Below are 19,210 nucleotides of genomic sequence, written 5' to 3' on the forward strand. Positions count from 1 at the left end.
CAAGTTTATTAACCCCCATATGCAACAAATGTATCATGAACTCATTTAAGCAAATTCATATATTCAAAGCGTATTTAAATACAGGCTACGCGCATGAATTTAATATAGCAGCCAGAAACATACATTAAACGAATCCATTGCCCTTTTTATACAGGGCAAGAGACGCACAAGCAAATTAACTAATGTTTAATTAACTACTTGTTAATGTTAATGCCTAATTAACTACGTGGTTGTTATTAAGTGCAGCACGCCCTGTGCTGTCATGCATTTTTAGTCTTTTGAAATGTTTACTATCGGTTTTTGAGAGCAGTTGGATTCGTGATTTCGAGAGTTTATATTTTGTAGTTTTGCGGATGTATCAGCCATATCCATCACCGGAATCATGACTGATGCACAGAGAAGCACGGGGAGCTGCAGAGGTCAGACTTTAGTAGTTTTAAAAAGCTTTTAAACTGGGTAAAATCCTATTCCTTATGGAAAATCCAATTTGAGATGGTTCAAGGGGATTTTTGGGACCTTTTTAGCCATTGAACAAGCATATTAGCTTGTTGACTTATCTGTTTCAGAGATGTTTGACAAAATAAGCTATTTCTTTGCTGGTTTAACCCTCCAAATCCTGACATAAAAATTGAAAATGGAACAGTTTATTCAGTCTTTTTACAAAATATTAAGTGATAAAAGTTTGCTTATATTAACTAATTAAATTACAGAACAAATTAAGTCACATAGTGACTATGTGATGTATAGAGTTGGGTGTAAGTAGTTACTAAGTAGTGTAATATAGTGAGAATATGAAGCTTACACTCAAAGAAGGAAAAACCAGCCCAAAATATGCAGTTATTTTATAAAACCGAAAATTAAATTGTTATAGATTGTAATGTCAATAAGGTCTTTATATAGCAGACTGTACATTCCATAACATTTCTCAAAATCGTGTAAAATTTTATAATTGTTCTTCTCAAAAATGATGTATGGATATTCAAGGAAAACTAAGTTTCTTCAGTCCAGTAAATGTTCATCTAACTTACTAACAATATACAAGTTTTTCCTCTGGTGGTCCCTCTTACGAAAGATTTCACAGCAAAAAGTGAATGTGTTCCACAATCTGAAAGGTAGACATATTTTGATTTATATTAATAGGCCGTTTACTTGCTAAAGAGTATGAATTATCAATCAGAGGGCAGAAGGCATATAGTAAATTGTGTACAACAGGTTTTTCAGCAAAGTTATTATCATGGTAATAATTTAGAGGTCTTAGAAATTCACATATCACATTTTATACTGTAGGCTCTTAGGGTTAAGATTGGAGCAAATGGCCAGTGTGGATCAGCTAAAACCAGGTCACATTTGTCTTGTTCCTGTTTAAAGGTTTGAAGAACGAAGATGGGTATGAAATCTCAATCCCCTTTGAGGACAACAACCTGGACGATTCTGGTTTCTATAATGAAAATGACCACACCTTCGACGGTATTTACTTCAGCCATGTTGTGACCGCGTCACGTTTGATTATTAGAATTGAGCGCTACACTTTATTATAAATCTTCAAACCGATGCTTCTGTAGAGTCGGCCTCGGGTCAGGTTCCTCCTTGCAGTCCGTTACTTCTGATCACCAGCCTCCGAGCACAACTGCAGATTTCTCTGGAAAAGAATTCCTGGCTCCAAAAGCGCATCGAAGATCTGGAGGAGGAGAGGGACTTCCTGCGCTGCCAACTTGACAGATTCATTTTCACCACCAAGGGCCAAGAGTGCAATGGCACAATGAGAAACGGTAGTTTTAAATTGCACTTGTGCAAAGTTGTCTTTGTGTATTTTATGAAGTAATTTTTTATTGTTTTATGTAAGAAACGGAAGCAGAGGATATGCAGCAACCCACCTATCAGAAGCAGCCCACCAATCTGAAGCCTCCCATCCGGAAAACACCCACTCCTTCATCGCCCATGATGACACGCTCTGGAAAAATCCCCACACGCAACCAAAAGCGCAGCAGAAAAATCAGCTAATTCACTTTTACTACCACTTTTTGTTTTTTTTATCATTAAAAAAATCAATTGCAATCTCACTGTTGCTTTATGCTTCTCAACAGTGTTATTTTATTATCATTGATATAATATATTTGTTTTTGTTAATATTTTAAACAAGATTTTCTTTTTTAATTTTTATAATGTTTCTGTTTTTTTTAAACAAAATGTTGCTTTTGCAATTAAAGAAAACATCAATTGCATTTGCAATGATATTTTTTCATCACCATGTCATTTTAGGCCTTTAGAAGCTCTGTTATATTTTAGTTTTTTGTAAATTATTATTTGATTTAATATTATTACTTTTGTAAAAAAAAATTTTTTAAAGGGGTGATAAAACATATTCTTTCAAATGCTTAATTGTGTTCGCGGGATGCACTGTAACGTGTGTTCATGCTTCATTTTTAAAAAATTGCATTATTTTTCATACATTTTACCTTTATTGTACACTGCTCTGTCTCTCCTTCTGATAGTTTCATGGTTCTATGTAACCGGTCCCTCAAGAATACGCAGTGGGCTCTGATTGGTTAGCTGGCCCAGCTGTGTTGTGATTCGCTAAAAACCTAATGCACTCGAGCCTACTCTTCTACGCAGCAATAAAAAATGTCCTTGTCCCCCTTATTTTATATTCTCGGAGGAAAGGTTTATGTAAATATTGGAGCTGCTGATGTCAGCAACCCTGGAGGAAAAGGCTGTAGTTCCCAACCGTCCGTTTGCTGTAGTCCTTAGAAATGGATTTCTTTAAAAGCAAATATCTCCCTTTGCTTTAAACTTTAAGCGTTGTAACTTTGCAGGTGTTGATTATGCTCAAACAGCAACATTACACACTAGCTAAAGTTAGAAAAGTGAAATCGTGTTTTACCACCCCTTTAATTAGAAATTATTTTATTTGAGTTAGTTTATTATATTTTAAGTTATCAAAATACTTTTTATGGTTTGCTTTAGTTAATGATAATAATGACTTTAAGCAACAGCTACTGATGAAATGGTGAGGGCTATAGTAAGTAAATATATATAAAATATTACATTTAAGTATATAATCGGTCACATATTAGCGACTACGGCAAATCAGCTATTGTCCCGTAGTAGACGGTTGCTGTAGAACGTCACAAAGTAGCAGTTAAAGTTGTGCATGCACAATAAAAATCCAGACGGGCATTCTCGTTACATCAGCAGATGTCTCTAAATAGCCCTGATCTGTAATTATAAAATTATGTAATTATTATTTTTACTTTTTCAGATCAAGAAGCAGAGGAGGTGATTGAGGAGGAAGAGTATATAGCGGAGGAAGATTATGTGGAAGAGGAGCAGGTTGTTACAGATGATGATGGAGACGATTCAGACAGTAAAAGCTTACAAAAGAACCGTTCGGGCAGGCTGACTGGCCAAACGAGAGTGAAAAGACGACGTGTTTTTCGTATTGCGCGAAGCATGGAAAGACAAAGAGGTAAGAGGGCCTCTATATTCTTCAAAACAACTCTATATTTCCGAACAGGAGTTCAATATGGCAATTTTGTTTACAGTTAAAGACCCTGCAGGGGTTCTGCTTCGCTACAATAAGATCCTTGTGACCTATCAGAAGTTGAAGAGCATGTCTCGAGCATTCCAGGTCCATGGGGTTGACCGAAACACTGTGGCCTCCACCACTCCTATCGCTGAAATGCTTTTGGTTGCTCCTGAGAAGGTGTCTGAGGTTGGCGAGTTTGATTCCTCCAAGGAGAAGCTTCTGGATTATGCGAGGCGCTGCTATAAAGCTCTTGATGAGGACTCTCACGCTAAGGTGCAGACCTTGAAGAAGAACAACCTCTTGCTGCCCATTTCATACAGGTTTAGGCACTGAGTTTCCAACAAAATGTATTACTTTTTGGGGGAGAAGGAGCCAGCGGTGTTGAGGTAGTGGTTTGGACACCATAGAGTCCATCTATGGAACTTTATGGACAGTTTTTTTTTTTTCTCTCTCTCTCTTTTTGTCCCGCTACCTCAATTCTAGATCTACACATCCACAACTATGTGCCAGTTATTGATGGTAATTATTCAGTTAGAGTGTGTATATTGAAAGAATTGGATGTTGAGCAAGTATTTGGACAAATACGGTACAGTTTTGAAAGTTAAAGAGAAAAAATGTGTGAGGTCACAAAGGTCAGTACGTTTGTGAGGTAACAAGTCAGCCACTGTATTTGAAGGGTTGCTTGTCTTTATTTTGTATTTTTGCTTAAGTTTCTCATTGTGACGTTTTGAAATCTCACTCCTTAAATATAAAAGACTTTGTCTTGTTTGAGTTTATAAGTCGGAGATCACATAAGGTACCTCTTCTCTTTAATATCCTGACCTTGTGATCACATTTTGGCAATATGAGTCTGAGGTTAAATATTATTAAATAAAAAAATGTTCTCAGCTTGCTACCATCTAAAACAAATTGTGTTCCTAAATCATCTTCAGACTTTCTTTCTAAACTTTTCCTAACTAAAACGTTTTGCTATCAAATGATAGAGCGCATATTATTCTTTAATATTCCATTACATAACCTAGTGAAGAGGAACCTAAAAAACAGAATCATAGTTATGCTGTGTTCAACATCTGTTAATCATTGAAATTACTTGGATAAAAGTGTATTGCCTTATTAAAACGACTATGCACAAAATCTTTTTCTTTTCTTGTTTTGTAATTGACAAAAGTGGAAATTTAATTATGTACACCATGTATTTGATATCAGTCATTGTTTACTTTTGTACACTTTCCTACTCAGAAAATTACAACGCAAACCACAAATGCCAAAGATTTTTTTATTGATTTAAAATATAATTAATGAGAAAATGTCTTGTTCATAACTCTTGGTGTCTTTGTTTACTAGTTCAAAATCCTCTTTTGGTGTCTGTATAATGTTAAATAAAAAGCTCAATCTGTGTTTATACTTTGCAACATCAGTTTAATGGCTTAAATTGAGCTTCTGTTGTTGTATCTATTACTACTTTTGTATTATAACTTAATTTCAAAACTGTACCGTGCTGTTATTAAACACAATATTGTGGAAGAGCGTATCTTTCAGTCATTTATAGCGAGAAGTTCACTTCACCCTATGTGTAAAAAAACACACACAAGAAAACACATTTTGCCACATGAAAAACTACGATATTGCTTTCTTTGCTCTTGTTCTTATATCTTATAAAACACAAACTGCATGCACTGGTCCATTTGAACCATAGACTGTAAAAAATGTTTTACATGAAAAACGGTTTCCTCCAGGACTGTAGGGGCGCACAGATTCATTACCTTTGTTCACAGTGACTTTTGGGCTGTGAAGAAACGGTCAGCATCCGCCAACGCGGAATGAGCAGTTAGCTTCCTCGGCCGAGACGGGTTAGATTTCAACACAGTTAATAATGTCAATTGGCAGCATTTGACTATCAGGGAGACTATCTAAAAGAGCAAGTCTGTTTAGCTAAGTGCTTTAATCATCTGTATTGCCGACGCGAGCGTTTCTTTATCATCCTGCGGTGGTTCGAGCTAGCATTAGCAGCTAACAATTGCTCTGAAGCAAAGCGTGTATTTCTCCTTTCGCGAGTTTAGGTGCATTTCGGGAAACTATATATGCTGGTGAGATTTTAAAACATCTGTATTTTATAGTCCGTCCCTTGAAATTGCGTGCGACAGAGAAAGCGTTATTTACAAACGAAAGAGCGCGTTAACCTAAGTTTCAGAGTCTGGGTTAGATCAAAACACCAGGATGTCCGATTTTGATGAATTCGAGAGACAGCTATCTGAAAACAAACAAGGTGAGTATAGATGTGCACCATTGACTGCTTTGAACAGTAATCGCATGCATAAGATCATAATATCAAAATAACTAAATAAGTTGATGCTTACGGTAATGAAACTCACTCAGCACTTGAAGCATGTTGGTTGTTTTATACTGTAGAGAAAAAAAAGAAAGCTGTAAATATGCACACACATTTGTTAATTAGTCATTTGTTTATATTTTTCTGGCATAAAACGCGTTATTTAATTGTATTCTGTATTTGGTGAACATTCCGTTTGCTTGGATATAAAAGTTGTCAACAAAATTTCAGTGTACTTAAAGTCAACATGAAATTAAATTTATGGAACATTGCAGACGATGTTATAAATAATATATCCGTGCACATCATTACTTTTTGAAAAAAATGTATGTGCCCTTGTAATATTTAATTAAAAAAAAATCTCCCTCCCACTTACAAGGATATCCCTTGCCTGGCGACGTCATTACTGGCGCGAGGGCGGGACAACCTGTCATTCACATGAGATCAACCAATACCAATAGAAAACCCAAAGTATCCAATTCCCCATGGAATCCCCAAAATCAAGTCCAGCCCTACATTTTTGTTGTTGTTGTTTTCCAAGAAGCCATTTCACTCAGGGAAGAAAAGACTATCGCAACTTCCATTTCATGTTGACTTTAAGTCTTAAAATTGGAATAATGTAGTACATCGACTACATTTTTTTTGAACACCTCTACAATAACTGCTGAGAGTTTTATATTTGTAATCAACAGTTCAGAGCTTATGTGTGTGTGTTTTTTAGTTTTTTTTTTTTTTTTTAAGTTTTTTGTGATTGTCCCACAATTGACATGCCATTTTAAAAGCTTTGACTTTAAAGGGTTAGTTCACCCCAAAATGAAATGTATGTCATTAATGACTCACCCTAATGTCGTTCCACACCCGTTCATCTTCAGAACACAGTTTAAGATATTTTATATTTAGTCCGAGAGTGTATGCAAGTGTGCACACTATACTGTCCATGTCCAGAAAGGGAATAAAAACATCATCAAAGTAGTCCATATGTGACATCAGTTGGTTAATTAGAATCTCTTGAAGCATTGAAAATACATTTTGGTCTAAAATCACAAAAACTACGACTTTATTCAGCATTGTCTTCACTTCCCTGTTTGTTTTCAATTCTCTAAGAAAGATTTGAATGGTTATGAATCAGCGTATGGATTCAGGATTCGGATCGTGTGTGAAACTGCTGAAATGACGTGACATTGGCGATCCGAATCATGAATCAATCCGCTGATTCATAACCGATAAAATCTTTTTTTGAGAATTGAAAACAAACAGGGAAGATAAGACAATGCTGAATAAAGTCGTAGTTTTTTTATTTTTGGACCAAAATGTATTTTCGATGCTTCAAGAGATTCTAATTAACCAACTGATGTCACACATAGACTACTTTGATGATGTTTTTATTCCCTTTCTGGACATGGACAGTGCATACACTTGCATACACTCTCGGGGCTAAATATATAAAATCTTAAACTGTTCCGAAGATGAACGGAGGTCTTACGGGTGTGGAAGGACATTAAGGTGAGTCATTAATGATATTTCATTTTTGGGTGAACTAACCCTTTAACTGCAGGTTTTTTATGTCTACATTGTTGTCAGATCACCTGCCATAAGTGACATTCTGTATTCTGTTTGTAAGTTTATTTGAGTTGCATTAACTTCTGTTTTCCCTTTTTTTAACCCCTCTCGTTCTCTCCGCACAGGTGACAGTCTAAACGGTCATGGTGGGTATCCAATAATGAGGTGCAGAAAAGCACACACAACCTGTCTCTTTCCTTTACCTCTAATCTTCCTTTTTTCCCTAGATACTCACTGTGAAATCTGAAATTCTACATAATAGTGTGCCAAATCTTTTATTCTGCAGCTGGAATGGGCTTTCTCTTCTTGTTCCTTCCTCTTTCCTACTCTGACTCGATTGGTAGTCATACAATTTGGCCGATCTCACGAACCCATTTAAATTTGAGAAAGGAACAGTCTAGCAGATTACAAAAAAAAAAAAAAAACATTTGTTTCAATTTGTGACCAACTAAAAATGCATATGAAAAGTCGACGGGAACTTTATATATAGATTAGGGTTTTGCACCACATTTTTGAGAAACATTATTAAACCTAGCAAATCGCACATCTTTATTTAGATACGTAATATGATGCGTCATTTTTGAGAAAATCCTCACCAAGTGACATGACATGCTGTAAAGCTAAAGCTATAGGACGTCCGTAATCCGATCGCGCCACGATCATTATGCAGTGTTTTCATTTGAAAGTTCAACCAATGGAAGCTAGATCTCAGGCATGGTGGGTGGGTATAGTGTGTAGTGACAATGTGTAGAGGCCAATCGGACACTGTTTAACAGCTGGAGTGCGCTTAGATTGGTTTGATAGCTCAGATTGACAGGTCTTGATTTTCCGCCATAGAATAGAATGCTGGAGGATCATTATTCACCAACCAGGATCTTATTCCTTGTTACTTATTCGACTTGTTTACATATATTTGTATGATTTATTGTGCCGTTTACTGGGGGTGTAACGGTTCTAAAAAAAAAATTTTTTTTACTTTTTAAAAATCCGAACCGTATCATTCTACACTCAAGGTTTGGCACACGCTTGCACCAGATTTCAACTGAAATCTAACGATGCATCTATAATAACATGGTTTGTTAAAAATAACAATGCGTTAAACAGAAAGACTGAGTTCAGCTAATGTTTCTGTTGATGGATACACATTTTGGCTTCCCAATATATTACAACAAAAGCGATGATCAAAAAAATGTGGACAAAACAGTCACTCTTAGTAAACTTTGTTCAGTTGGAGTGCCGTATGCTCTAATACGACCGTCAGTGAAATTTCACAGTTATCGATACTTCAGCAAAAACTACTACTAGGTTAAGTAATGTAGGCCAAGTAAAAAGTCCTCAAAACAGTATAAATAAGCAAAATACAAATTAAATAAACAGTGTTTTAGGTTTTTCAATATGATGTACTTACAGTGGTGTTCAGATAAGCAATAGCCTACAACAGAAATGGAATAATTAAATATAAAATATCACTGCTGTATACATTAAATATAGACTAATCCTTATTAAAACTACAGCTTATTCATTCAAGCAGTGAGTGATTTTTATCTTTGTTTTTTCTTGTTTGATTAACATTAATGACTGCGGCCGTCACTTTAAGAACTGCACGGACCCAATATACTGTCACACACGTTCTTTCTCAGTGTTTACATTTACATAAAGGGTTAGTTCACCCAAAAATGAAATTTGTCATTTTTGACTCACCCTAATGTCCTTCCACACCTGTAAGACGGAACACAGTTTAAGATATTTTATATTTTAGTCCCAGAGCATATGCAGTCTATGCCCGCCATACTGTCCATGCTCAGAAAGTTAATAAAAACATCATCAAAGTAGTCCATATGTGACGTCAGTTTGTTGATTAGAATCTCTTGAAGCATCGAAAATACATTTTGGTCCAAAAATAACACAAACTACGACTTTATTCAGCATTGTCTTCTCTTACGTGTTCCTCAAATAAAGATTCAAACGGCCATGAATCAGTGAATCGATCAATGGTTCGGATCGTCAATTCCACGTGATTTCAGCCGATTACGTGTTAAACTGCTGAAATCACGTGACATTGGCGACCCGAATTATTGATCGATTTACTGATTCATGACCGTTTGAATCTTTATTTGATTCCCTAGTATATCCGCTCATTCAAAGCATGCAAACCCATGTCTAAGACAGCACGCAAATATTGAGTTTGAAAAAAAGTTTTGCATTTGGACAAATTCACACAAAAGAGATGTCAGCATGCCCGTCATGGTGAGTATCCTAGCTGACATAGTCTGTTACATCTTAAGTGAATATAAACAGTCGAGAACGACATGCACATGTATCAGTATATTAGATCCGTGCATTATCTTAAAGTGACAGCAGCCTAATATTCCTGCTGTCTGTTTTTAATTTTAATCAGATAAAAGACATAAATTACTGGCTGCTCTTGATTGAATCGTTTTTGTAACTTTAATAATGATGCATCTTTAATTTAGTCAAATATGCAATATTATTTTACATTTGCTTACTTTATTCAATTTCTGTACATGCAAACTAATGATAGACCTACATGAAAAGTACTGATTGTTTTATTTGTATATTTGCTCTATTGTATTTATTTGTGCGGTTGCTTGTAGTTAGATTATTTGTTCTTATTTTCTTGATTTTTATTTGACAATAGTCCTTTTTTCCCTGAACATAGCACATACCGTACAAAAATCGTGACTCTAAAACCTTGATGCAAACTGAATTGAGTAATTGTAACCGTTACACCCCTAGCGTTTAGACATAATTGTTAAGTTTAGTAAAACACTCAGGCATAGTTTCACAGACAGGGCTTAGATTAAGCCAGGACTAGGCCTTCAATAAATTACGACATTTAAAGGGATAGTTCACCCAAAAATGAATTTATTTAATTCAGTCATTAATTTCTCAACCTCATGCCGTTCCAAACCCATAAATAAAATATTAATTTGTAGTAATATTTTATTCTTAATTTAAACGGGTTTGAAACTACAAGAGGGTGAGTAATTAATGACAGAATTTTCATTTTTGGGGGAACCATTTAACATTATGAATCAGTGTATCGATTCATGATTCGGATCGCCAATGTCACGTGATTTCAGCAGTTTGACGCGATCCAGATCGAGAATCAATACGCTGATTCATAACTTTCGAAACTTTGTTTTGAAATCAGCCCATCACTATACAAGTCGGTATTTCGGGGTTTTTTGCGCAGAAAAAATATTCTTGTCAATTCATAAAATTATTGTAGAGCTACTGTAGTGAGATGGGCTTTGTAACTACGTTTTTTAGTTCCTTTTATGGGTCTTGAGAGATGAAATGACATTGGTGTTAATGAAGGCCTTTCTGAGCCATCGGATTTCAACAAAAATATATTCATTTGTGTTCCGAAGATGAACGAAGGTCTTACGGTTGTTCATTTTTGGGTGAACTAACCCTTTTATCTTGGTAGCACTTTACAATAAGGTTGTATTAGTTAACATGAACTAACCATGAACAACACATTTGTTCCACATTGGTAAATGTTTGTTAACATTACTTAATACAAATACAGCTGTTCATGGTTTATTCATGTTAGTTCACAGTGCATTAACTAATGTTATCAAGATTTTAATAATGCATTAGTACATTTTGAAATTAACATTAAAAATGGTTTATAAGTGCAGTTCATTATTCATGTTAATTAATGTAGTTAACTAACATTAGCTAATGAACCTTATTGTAAAGTGTTAACAGTATCGTATCTTTTATAATCCCACCTTGAAAAACATTACTGGTGTAATGTAATGGTGTGCATCTTGAGACAGAACAATGGCACTGACATATTTTAAGATAAATAAAATATCTATTTAGTATTTCATTTAAGATAGATAAAATACTAAAATGCATGTCTTAACTGAAAGCAACTTGCACTGACAGCAAGTCGCTTTCAGTTAAGACATGTATTTTAGTTGGGACTAAGTTTGAGCCTTGTCTGTGAAACCGGGCTTCAGAATGGTCCAAATGCCATAACTTTCGATAGCTTTTGGTTCTTCTTGAACGCTTTATCTCATTTGAACAAAACCGTGATAATATTGATAACCGTGATAATTTGGGTCACTATAACCGCGATGTTAAAATTCAATACCGTTTCATCCCTACTTTGAGATATCAACACAAAATTTGGCCCAGATGCAGTTGACTGGATTGTAAAAATGGCCAGAAGATGAATAGTGGTTTGCATAAGCCTGGTTTTTAAAGCCCTATTAAATGTTTATTGTAAAATTATATATATTTGTTGAAGTTAGTTATTTGATTCTCAGTTTAAAAACAACATTACTGTAAACCAGTGTTTCCCAACCACGATCCTGGAGGCACACCAACACTGCACATTTTGCTTGTGTCCCTAATCAAACACACCTGATTCAAATGATCATCTTATTAGTTGAGACTCATAGACCTGAAATGGGTATGGCAGATAAAGGAGACATGCAAAATGTGCAGTGTTGGCGTGCCTCCAGGATTGTGGTTGGGAAACACTGCTGTGAACAATATAAGGCAAGAGGGCAACATCTGTAGTATTACTTTATCTGGGGGGGAGGAAAGGATAACAGTCACAGTCAACAGACAGCTTACTTATCACTTATATAAAACTTGAATGATCGGTATCGGCCGATCATGATGACGAAATCGGTAGTCGGTATTGGCTGCAAAAATCCTGATAGGAGCATCCCTACTGGTTTGCTTCAGGAGCCTGTAGCTTTGTCTAATTTTTTTGGATGCTTATATTTTTCATTTCTTCCTTCTGTCTCAGAGCGGGATAAAGAGAATCGGCACCGGCGACGCAGCCCTTCACGCAGCCGTAGTCGAGAGAGGAAGAGGAGGAGCAGAGAGAGAAGAAGCAGGGAACGCCGCAGCGACAGCAAGGACCGCCGTCATAGACGCAGGTGCGAGAGAGAATGTTGTAACGTGACTGTCATCGCTGTTCAAGGCTCAACAATAAAGATGGTGCAGAGTGAGAGCTTTGGGCCAGTTGATGTACATGCATATTTAAACATCTGATTTTCTGCTAGGTATTCTTAGTGTTGAGCCCTGTTGTAACAGATGTTGCTACTACAATATGGGTCAGTTCGTGCCCTTTAATAATGCTATTTCTTGTTAATTTGTGCAGTTTAAACTGAATTTAAAACTGTAATAGTCAGGTTTAAGTGCACACACAATGGCACACAATCATTAGTCCTGCTCTTATTTATGTACTGTGGTTTAAGCTACTGTAAAGTAGCTACTTGTCAAACACTGTTCTTAAATGTCATTTCAGTGATCAAATTCAGAACCATCCCCAAGAAAATGTCAGGTAATACTGCAGTTGGGCTGACCCAGTTTTACGATTTGCAAGTGTTTTGACTCTTTGAAGGAGTTTGTGAGATGAATTAATACTCATTTCTGGATTAAAAGCATTTTTTTTATTGTACTGTTTTTTTTTTTTTTGGATTAAGGAATAATTTAAATAAGTGACTCTTAAATGAAATGAATAATCTTAATATTGTTTAATATGTAATATAACAGTTTGATAGAAATTAATTTACTTTGGTTCTTTTCCTCAGCCGTTCACCTCAACGGGAGAAAAAGAAGAAAATTAAGAAGTACTGGGATGTACCACCCCCTGGCTTTGAGCATATTACACCCATGCAGTACAAGGCAATGCAAGGTGCGCAACATGACAAAAGACTATGCTGGGTCTAGTGTCCACTCATTTTACTCAGTAGGGGTGGACGATTTACTGGTTGTGTATAAAATTTGATAACCATATCAATGACATTATTATTATTATTTGTCAGTAGTTTTAATTGCGTTCCATAAAATTTATATTTCACGTGATACAGTAGTTGTTGTTTTTTTATGACCCTACAAGTTTGATGCCTAGACTACTAAAACACTAAACTTGGTTAAGGCATTTATCTGACAAAATTATTTGGCAAAAAAGGCAATCTACAGGTTTAATTTTATGCATAGAATATTGTTTTTCCATGTTCATAATCTCTTTGCATGTCAGCCTGGCCAAAAATGATGTCTACACCATTTGGCATGTTTAATTTCTTTATCACAAATAAAACAATTCACTCCCAGCACAGCTACGTAATATGATTACAATAATATGTTCATAATAATTAATAAATAAAGGGTGAAGATGTAAATTTTCCCAGGCTGGACAATATATACTTTTGGTATGTTATCAACGAAATATTAGTTTTTTGCTCATATCGACCACTCCTATCAAGTATTATTTATCATCACCATCTCTTTCTTTGTCTGGCTTTTTTTATTTATTTATTTTAAATTTTGCAGACGACATCTGATAATAACAATGTAAGAATTGAATCATTCATGTTCTGTTGTTCATGCAATTATTCTGTCTGTTTCTTCCTCAGCTGCTGGTCAGATCCCTGCTACCGCTTTGCTGCCCACCATGACGCCAGACGGCCTGGCAGTAACGCCGACCCCGGTGCCCGTAGTGGGCAGTCAGATGACTCGCCAGGCTCGCAGACTTTACGTTGGCAATATCCCATTTGGCATCACAGAGGTGTTGAATGAACACCATTTACACACTAGAATTATTCTGCAGGGGTTTGGAGAATAAATCCACACCGATAACTGGCACAATTAGATGTATTATGCAAAAGCATATTTAACTGTACATGCTCATTTCCCCTATGTTCACATTTCTGAGAAACACTGTTGATATTTGAAATCAACCCAAACAAACTCACCCCTCCCTTCATTGGTCCGCCACCAAAATGCATGAACATGCAATGCAAGAGTGAATCATAGTTTAACAAAAGCGTAAAAATGTTATTCTCTAGTAGAACACCAGCTCTAGACAAACAATGACACTCAAAACTATAGCTAACATTACAAAAAAAAAGTAAATCTTGGTTCTGTGAAACAGAAAAACGAATGTTACTCACATGTCCATTCAAGGCCTGCCTGCTTCCTCCCCAGAGTTAGAAAGCTTTTCTAATATTAACACGGGTCCTCTTGCCTGAACGTAAACCTTCTTTTTCCAGTGATATTCCCCCGACCTCCTCTCTTTGTAATGTTTCTCAGCCATCTCTCTTTCTACAGTCTTTCCTCAAATCTCCCTCTTGGACACGCCCCTTACTTCTGATAGGCTACACGTGTGTTGTGGTGCTTTGTCAGATCCACTTTCAACAGTGTTTCTCAGAAATCACTTACTGCATCTTTAAAGTTAATCTTTAAAAACGGTAATAAATGAATACAACTTTTACATCTTTAAAATGTTTGTGTTTATTTTTGGTTTATTTGGAAGTATACTCTTTAATATAGACCATTTTATGTGGGTTAGTGGTCACAACATTAAAAATTATAATCTCTTGGTTATCTGTCCATCCTTTTTTTAACACTTTATATTACACCCATCTTCCTCAGGAATCCATGATGGACTTCTTCAATGCCCAGATGAGACTTGGCGGTCTGACTCAGGCCCCAGGAAACCCTGTCCTCGCCGTCCAGATTAACCAGGACAAGAACTTTGCTTTCCTTGAGGTGGGTAACACCTGTGCACACTGACTTTGTATTGCATTTGAATAGGCAAGCTCGGTTCTTTACAATTTTCTCCCAATTAATTCTTCAGTTCCGATCAGTGGATGAGACCACACAGGCCATGGCATTTGATGGTATCATCTTCCAGGCACAGAGTTTAAAGATTCGCCGGCCGCACGACTATCAGCCATTACCTGGCATGAGCGAGAACCCCAGCGTATATGTGCCGGGTATGCCCCTTTTACTTGTAGATCTTAAACTACAACAAACATGGCATGCTCCTTTTGTTCTTTTGGTTACAAATAGCTGATTTCCGCATACATTTTTATTACTTTCTCAGTGTTCAGACGAACGCATGTTGTAGTTAACTTGACCCTAAGAACATTCGTCTGTTACCAGTCTTGTACATTTCACCCCTATGATTTTAGTCTGTTATTCTCTTTATTTTCTTCTGCCAGCCAATTGTCTGTTAATGAATGTTCTCCGTCTGCTCCACAGGTGTGGTGTCCACTGTTGTACCTGACTCTATTCACAAGCTTTTCATTGGAGGATTGCCGAACTATCTCAACGATGACCAGGTTGGTTACAAATGGTTTCTGGTAGAAAGTCTATATAACGCATATATTTTATCAGAGAAATGTTTTAGCATAATTTATCAAATATTTTTAGATGCAAGAGCCTCATGTGCCATGAAAACTGGCTGCTCCCTTTTACTGGAACTAACAAAAAAGAACAGCATTTAATAAAAGTAATCTGCACAACATGCTTGCACACCATACTTATTTCACTGTCATAAAAATGATAGTGAAATAATGAGCTAGTATAAAATGTTATTCTTCCTAAACATTATAACAGCTCGCAATATGTCGTAAGGTTTGCCCAGCTTTGTGCTTGTCTTGGTTGCATGTGGCTCTTCATACTCTGCATAGCCTTCCCAACATGAGAAATGAGCAGCTAAAGTTGATTTTTTAAAAAGGTCCCTAATATTTCTATTACAGGACAGATTGTTTCAAACCCAGGTAATATATGCATATTTGACACACGAGCAAACTCACAGCAAAAGGTGGACATTGATCAGGGAAAAGCTGAAATGTTTTTGGCACAAAAAAGTATACATTTATAAGTGTACCACAGGGTAAATAAATATCTAAAATTTCATGTTTTTGTTTCGTTTGTATGTTTTTTTACTTTTTTTCCCTGCTTATGTTAGGTGTCATGTAAAACCTGAATTTCTTTCTTTGTGTATTCAGGTTAAAGAGTTGTTAACCTCTTTTGGACCTCTCAAAGCCTTCAATTTGGTTAAGGACAGCGCTACCGGCCTCTCAAAGGGCTATGCTTTCTGTGAATATGTGGATGTTAACATCAATGATCAGGTGAGTCGGCATAGTTCGTGTTTCATTCTATCCATGGATTTAGTATAGGATAAGACTTTAACATTTATGTATCTGTTAATATTTCTTCCAGGCTATTGCAGGATTGAATGGTATGCAGTTAGCAGATAAGAAGCTGCTGGTTCAGAGGGCAAGTGTCGGGGCCAAGAATGCCACAATGGTAAAAATCAGCTTGAAATTAAATATTTAAATTCACTAATGTGACATTTTATACAAATAAGACCTTATTTCTTATGTTACATTACAAAAGTTTGGGTTCAGTTAAATTATATATGTTTTTAAAAAGGATGATTTTAAATAGGATAAATATTCTATTCTTCTTTCCCTAACCCTCTGTAGACAAGCATAAATGAGACTCCGGTGACGTTGCAAGTACCGGGGCTGATGACCAACTCCATGATGCAGATGGGCGGCATCCCTACCGAGGTCCTGTGCCTGATGAACATGGTCGCTCCAGAGGAGCTCCTGGATGACGAAGAGTACGAGGAGATAGTGGAGGATGTCAAGGAAGAGTGCTCCAAATACGGCCAGGTCAAGAGCATAGAGATTCCCCGGCCTGTTGATGGCCTTGATATCCCTGGAACCGGCAAGGTAAGACTTACCAGACCAGCTCAAGTGATGGATTGGGGTCAAACTCGGCTGTTTATCAGTCCTCACGTAGGTGCTGATTAAAGCACTTTGACTCTGAACATCAGCAATGAACATCTGGTAGTGCTACACAAACATACGCAAACCATCCCAACAATCTGTTTTATTTTTCCAGATCTTTGTGGAGTTCACATCCGTTTACGACTCCCAGAAAGCCATGCAGGGCTTAACGGGGAGAAAGTTCGCCAACAGGGTGGTGGTGACCAAGTACTGCGATCCAGATGCCTACCACCGCCGAGACTTCTGGTAGAGGAAGAGAGCAAGAAAAGTTGTGATGGAGTAGCAGCTTTGCGATAACTCGTAAAAGAGAGAAATTGAGGCAGAGATGACACGGGGGAACATTTTTTTTTGTATGCTTAAAAAAAGCCAAAAGGTGAATGTTGTGTTTTTTTGTTTTGAGGCTTAAATTAAAAGATGATTTGTGAGCAATTATGGGAGGGTTTTTGCTTTTGTTTGTATTTTAAGATTATTAGCGGGAGATATTCTGTTATACTGATTATACTTATTCTGTTAATAAAATTGTTACTATTTTTTAATTGTACACTGAAACAAATGATGTAAAATCGTGATTGTTGACCATCAGAGAAGATAAAAGAACTTGATACCCAACCAAATGCTGAGATTTGTTTATAATCGCTGGGTGATTCAAATGAAGATGTAATCTTTCGGTCCCTTACCTTGTTTTTATCGCTTCTCTTTTTATTCCTCATTTGAATCGTATCCAACTGACAGATCCTTCTCAGAAGTCATTTGTCTTCTCTGTTGGCCAGCTCACCACATCTCCCTCCCATTTTGTAGCTTTTTGCAGTTCATATCTCCAGGTATTAGATCTTGTTTTTGTCTGTTTCGTTCTTACACTTACTGGGTCTCTTCCATACATATCACCAACCGATTAGATGGTGATGACATTTGTCCAATGTGGCACCTTTTCTGTTTCTGTATGTGTGATGTCTTTTTCTTTCTCAGTATAATAGGCCACTTTTGATAATAAAACTCTTGGAAGTATGATCCGTTGTCAATCTGTCCGTCTGGTTGTCATTGGTTTGAAAGACGCCGCATGCTTCTCTGTTAAGAAGCAATATGTAGCATTTTTGTACTTTGTGGCTGATCAGATGGTTTCTCTCTAAACAGAACTGGTATCTTTTTCATCTTGAGGGCTTAATATGCGTCTTTATTCCCTCTGCACGTCTAGTTAACTTGTTTTGAATATTTTTATTGCTTCTTGCATATTACAGCACAACAACCAGGCTTGTATATCTACAGGTTTTTTTTTTTAAATAGTACTAGGAACTTCTTTAGCGCTACAAACCCTAAAACCTAAAATCGGTAGATTGAAATAATACATTCATGTGCCGCAAGTGTCTATAATCAATGACAGATTTCCGAATGTTTCCCATTTAAGGACTATTTAGCGTGAAGGTCATCATAGTCTTTTAGCTTCTGTTACAGAATATCGGCTTGAACTGGGATGTACTGCTAAGGACTGATAGTTGTGTTTAGTTTAAAGAAGTCTTTTGTGATTCCAAACCAAAGTTAATCACTTATTTCTCCCTCTCTTTCTCTGTCAAGTTAAAGACTTTACCACTGCCGTGCAGCAACATGCTGCGAACACTTTTCTACTGGTGTGTTCTGATTTAAACTAGTTTTTATGCCGTCTAGTTCAAATCCAGTCTAATCATGTTCATTGTGGTTTGAACATCGAGATATGTGGTAACAAACACTGTAAGACGGTTGATAGAAAACCGAATAGGCTTGTTGTGTATTTTTATGTCAGCGGTCAGTTGTTCATGATGTGTTTCCATCTCATTCTCTGTTCATTGAATACTTTTGGTAATGTCTTGATTTTCTTATGTAAACAGTAGTAAAATGCTTTTACAACAATCAACAGTCTTTTAATGGAATGATTTTTGAAGATGCTTTTTTTTCTTGTGCATTTAAAACAACAACAACAGCATCTTACTTTGAGAAAGTTATGTTTCCCCCCCAAATGATTTCAAGATAACAGAGCATAAATCGTTGGCAAATAAAAGTGCACTGGATTGTTCATAAAAAGAATACTACTTAGAAAGACTTTTATTGGTTTGTCTTATTTCATCCCTCAATAATACTTCAATGAACTTGATTAGAGATTATTGTATTACTATACTATTATAGTATTAATGCTTTGAATATTTGAAATTTTTTTAATTCATATTTTCAACTTTCATTCTTTCA

At 36.3% G+C, this 19,210-nt stretch overlaps 2 protein-coding genes across 5 annotated transcripts; both read left to right on the forward strand.

Annotated features, from left to right (window-relative positions):
• Window positions 1-272: 272 nt before the first annotated feature.
• On the forward strand, window positions 273-4,644 carry ccdc106b (coiled-coil domain containing 106b). The gene is made up of 6 exons (XM_067425731.1): window positions 273-419; window positions 1,369-1,467; window positions 1,563-1,769; window positions 1,844-1,996; window positions 3,260-3,466; window positions 3,543-4,644. The coding sequence occupies exons 1-6, from the start codon at window positions 383-385 to the stop codon at window positions 3,857-3,859; spliced, it is 1,020 nt and encodes a 339-aa protein (XP_067281832.1). The 5' UTR covers window positions 273-382; the 3' UTR covers window positions 3,860-4,644.
• A 657-nt stretch (window positions 4,645-5,301) lies between these two features.
• Window positions 5,302-19,067, forward strand: u2af2b (U2 small nuclear RNA auxiliary factor 2b). 4 transcript variants are annotated; one of them, XM_067424915.1, is made up of 14 exons: window positions 5,302-5,792; window positions 7,541-7,561; window positions 12,211-12,343; window positions 12,715-12,750; window positions 13,001-13,104; window positions 13,826-13,977; window positions 14,844-14,960; window positions 15,049-15,187; window positions 15,456-15,535; window positions 15,956-15,976; window positions 16,208-16,330; window positions 16,422-16,508; window positions 16,688-16,939; window positions 17,112-19,067. In XM_067424915.1, exons 1-14 carry the CDS (start codon window positions 5,744-5,746, stop codon window positions 17,244-17,246), a joined length of 1,449 nt encoding a protein of 482 aa, XP_067281016.1. In that variant the 5' UTR covers window positions 5,302-5,743; the 3' UTR covers window positions 17,247-19,067. The 4 variants fall into 4 exon arrangements, with proteins under 4 accessions (XP_067281016.1, XP_067281018.1, XP_067281019.1 ...); XM_067424917.1 differs by lacking the exon at window positions 7,541-7,561; XM_067424916.1 differs by lacking the exon at window positions 15,956-15,976 and having other exon boundaries at window positions 5,303-5,792.
• The last annotated feature ends 143 nt before the right edge of the window (window positions 19,068-19,210 follow it).

The sequence above is a fragment of the Pseudorasbora parva genome, chromosome 19 (assembly GCF_024679245.1).
Source record: "Pseudorasbora parva isolate DD20220531a chromosome 19, ASM2467924v1, whole genome shotgun sequence".
NCBI lineage: Eukaryota > Metazoa > Chordata > Actinopteri > Cypriniformes > Gobionidae > Pseudorasbora > Pseudorasbora parva.